This window comes from Myotis lucifugus, unplaced genomic scaffold, assembly GCF_000147115.1.
Source record: "Myotis lucifugus unplaced genomic scaffold, Myoluc2.0 scaffold_12, whole genome shotgun sequence".
In the NCBI taxonomy this organism is placed as follows: domain Eukaryota; kingdom Metazoa; phylum Chordata; class Mammalia; order Chiroptera; family Vespertilionidae; genus Myotis; species Myotis lucifugus.
This window is the reverse complement of record NW_005871060.1, coordinates 6,162,726-6,164,979: the sequence shown is the minus strand read 5'-3', so window position 1 is coordinate 6,164,979 and position 2,254 is coordinate 6,162,726. Positions and strand designations below refer to the sequence as shown.

Here is a 2,254-nt window from a genome sequence, read left to right as displayed (position 1 = left end):
AAACTATGTTTTGTTTTTTTGTGTGGATGGAGTTCTTTGTTTGGATGCTTTGAGGTAAGGGTGAACTTTCTGTTCCCTCATTTTTTTACAAGTATTTAGCTATTCAGCAACATATTAATAGTAAGATTTGTGATCCTTTTTTTGTTGAACTTGATATGACTAACTGGAAACATTTGCCCAGTTAATGTTTTACATTTAATGGGTTACATTTTATACAAATTGTGTCAAAGCTAGTAGGATAGTTGAGTGCCATAATTTTAATTTGTCATTTAGGAAGATGTATCAGAATTATCTTTGCCTTTCTACTTTTTCTTTTTAAAGAAGTAGAAAAAGTATTTTAGTCAGAATTTTCTACTTTTCGACTTGTTATAAGCTCTGCAGGAATGCTTGACCTGATCAGACAGTGGCATTTTGACTGTTTCTGGTGAACATCTTTCTGCAGGATTACAAGTGTTGATCACCAGCCTGCCAAGATGAACATGGTGAAGAGGATCATGGGGCGCCCAAGGCAGGAGGAGTGCAGCCCGCAGGACAACGCCTTGGGACTGATGCACCTCCGCCGGCTCTTCACTGAGTTGTGCCATCCTCCTCGGCACATGACTCAGAAGGAACAAGAGGAGAAGCTGTACATGATGCTGCCAGTGTTTAACAGGGTGAGTCCAGGCTGCCAAACACATGCCTTCCAGGACTGGGTGGCACCACCAGAATCTTAAGGTCATAATAAGTCTCAGGTAGGAAAAGTGATAGAATGAGTTAAGTCTTTAAGAAGCTTGATGTTTTCCTTTCTTCCTGTCAGTTTGCTATAAAGTAGTATGACTTGATGTGAGACCTGGTGAAATGAACTCTACTTAGTTCTTACATATAAAAGGAAAACCGAGCATTTTGTAAAAGGTTCCTCTAATGGTTGAGTTTGGGAGGAGGGATAGATTGTAAATTATCATGTGTTATTTCCATTATTTTTGAAGTGACGGTTTTATTGCACCAAATGGTGCAATTACCCAAGTGCTCCCTGTACACTTTTAAGGAATCATTTCAGTTTTCTTTCTTGTTTGGCAGGTTTTCTATCAGAGATTGAAAGAAGATAGTTACAGGCCCTAGAGAGTCTAAATAGTTAGTGTTTTATTGTATTTTATCAAGTTGATACATGTAACAACCTTGATGGGTATTTTTAAAATAATTTTTAGTTTTTACGAAAGGTGTACAAGTACACAGGTTAAAAAGTCAAGTAGTTCCGCAGGCTAATAGATGCCCCACTGCTCTCCACTGCTAATTGCTGCTGCCACTTTTAGCTCTCTCAGCTTTAAACAACATACTTTTACTGCTTGTTTCTTGATTATTCAGTCTTAATTAACTTCCTAATGAGGATTATGAAAATTAGCTTTTTTAAATTCCCCATTCCTCCAAACTATAACAAGCATACATACACTCACTGGTACATGCTGCCCTCATCCTTGTCCTTTTCATGTAGTATACATTTGTTTAAACAGTATTTGTGTTTATACTGACTGAATGTGGTGTGAATAGTGTTCACAGATGGACCTTATAGTATACCACCATTACTCCCACTCTTGTAGAACTTATTTTCCCCAGACTTCATACTATAACTGTCTCCATTTTTGTCTTTCTCTGCATGTCTCTGTTTCTCTCCCTCCTCATCTCTCTCTCTCTTCCCCCCTTCCCTTTCTTTTTATCTCCCCGCCAGGTCTTCTTTCCCCTCTGTCTCCCTATATTTCCCTCCCTTGCCTAAACTAACTCTTTTAGATTAACCTTATTTTATATTTTTAATTTCCTTGAATACCTTCTTCTATTCTTTTAAAATTGTGCAGTATCTTCTCTCATTCCTCTGAAAATATTAAAATTTTTTCAAAATTTCTTTAACTTCTTACATTGTTATTTTTCTTCAAATTACTTTTTTCTTTGTATTGTCTTTCACATTAGAGTAGGCTTCAGCTGTGGTGTGACAGTTGTCTACACATTGGTACCTATTTATATTAAACTAGAGGCCCAGTGCATGAATTCGTGTATGGGTAGGGTCCGGCCGCCCACCCCGATGGGGGCCGATTGGGCAGGGCCCAGCGAGGGGAGGGGATGAAGGAAGTTGATCATCTGGCTCTGCCCCTGATTGGGGTTGTGAGGACATCAGGGGCGGGCCGTCTGCCGAGGGGGCCCATGGGACGTTGGGTGGCTGGTCCCACCTCTCATTCTATTCTCAACCCGTCCTTGCCTGTCGTAATGAGTAGGAGGTAGAGGACCG

General features: G+C 39.9%; 1 protein-coding gene across 10 annotated transcripts in view; it reads left to right on the top strand.

Moving 5' to 3' along the window:
• Positions 1–2,254, top strand: part of WDFY3 (WD repeat and FYVE domain containing 3) — a 246,985-nt gene that overhangs the window by 63,638 nt on the left and 181,093 nt on the right. For 9 of the 10 annotated variants that reach the window (XR_002828161.1, XM_023750385.1, XM_023750389.1 and 6 more), the window contains one exon: positions 443–653. Coding sequence is in view for 9 of the 10 variants with exons in the window: in XM_023750385.1 (XP_023606153.1) it covers positions 474–653 (180 nt within the window). In the remaining variant the exon portion in view is untranslated. Of the gene's footprint in view, positions 1–442; positions 654–2,254 lie in introns of those variants that run through there. The other variant, XM_023750387.1, reaches the window with a different exon arrangement.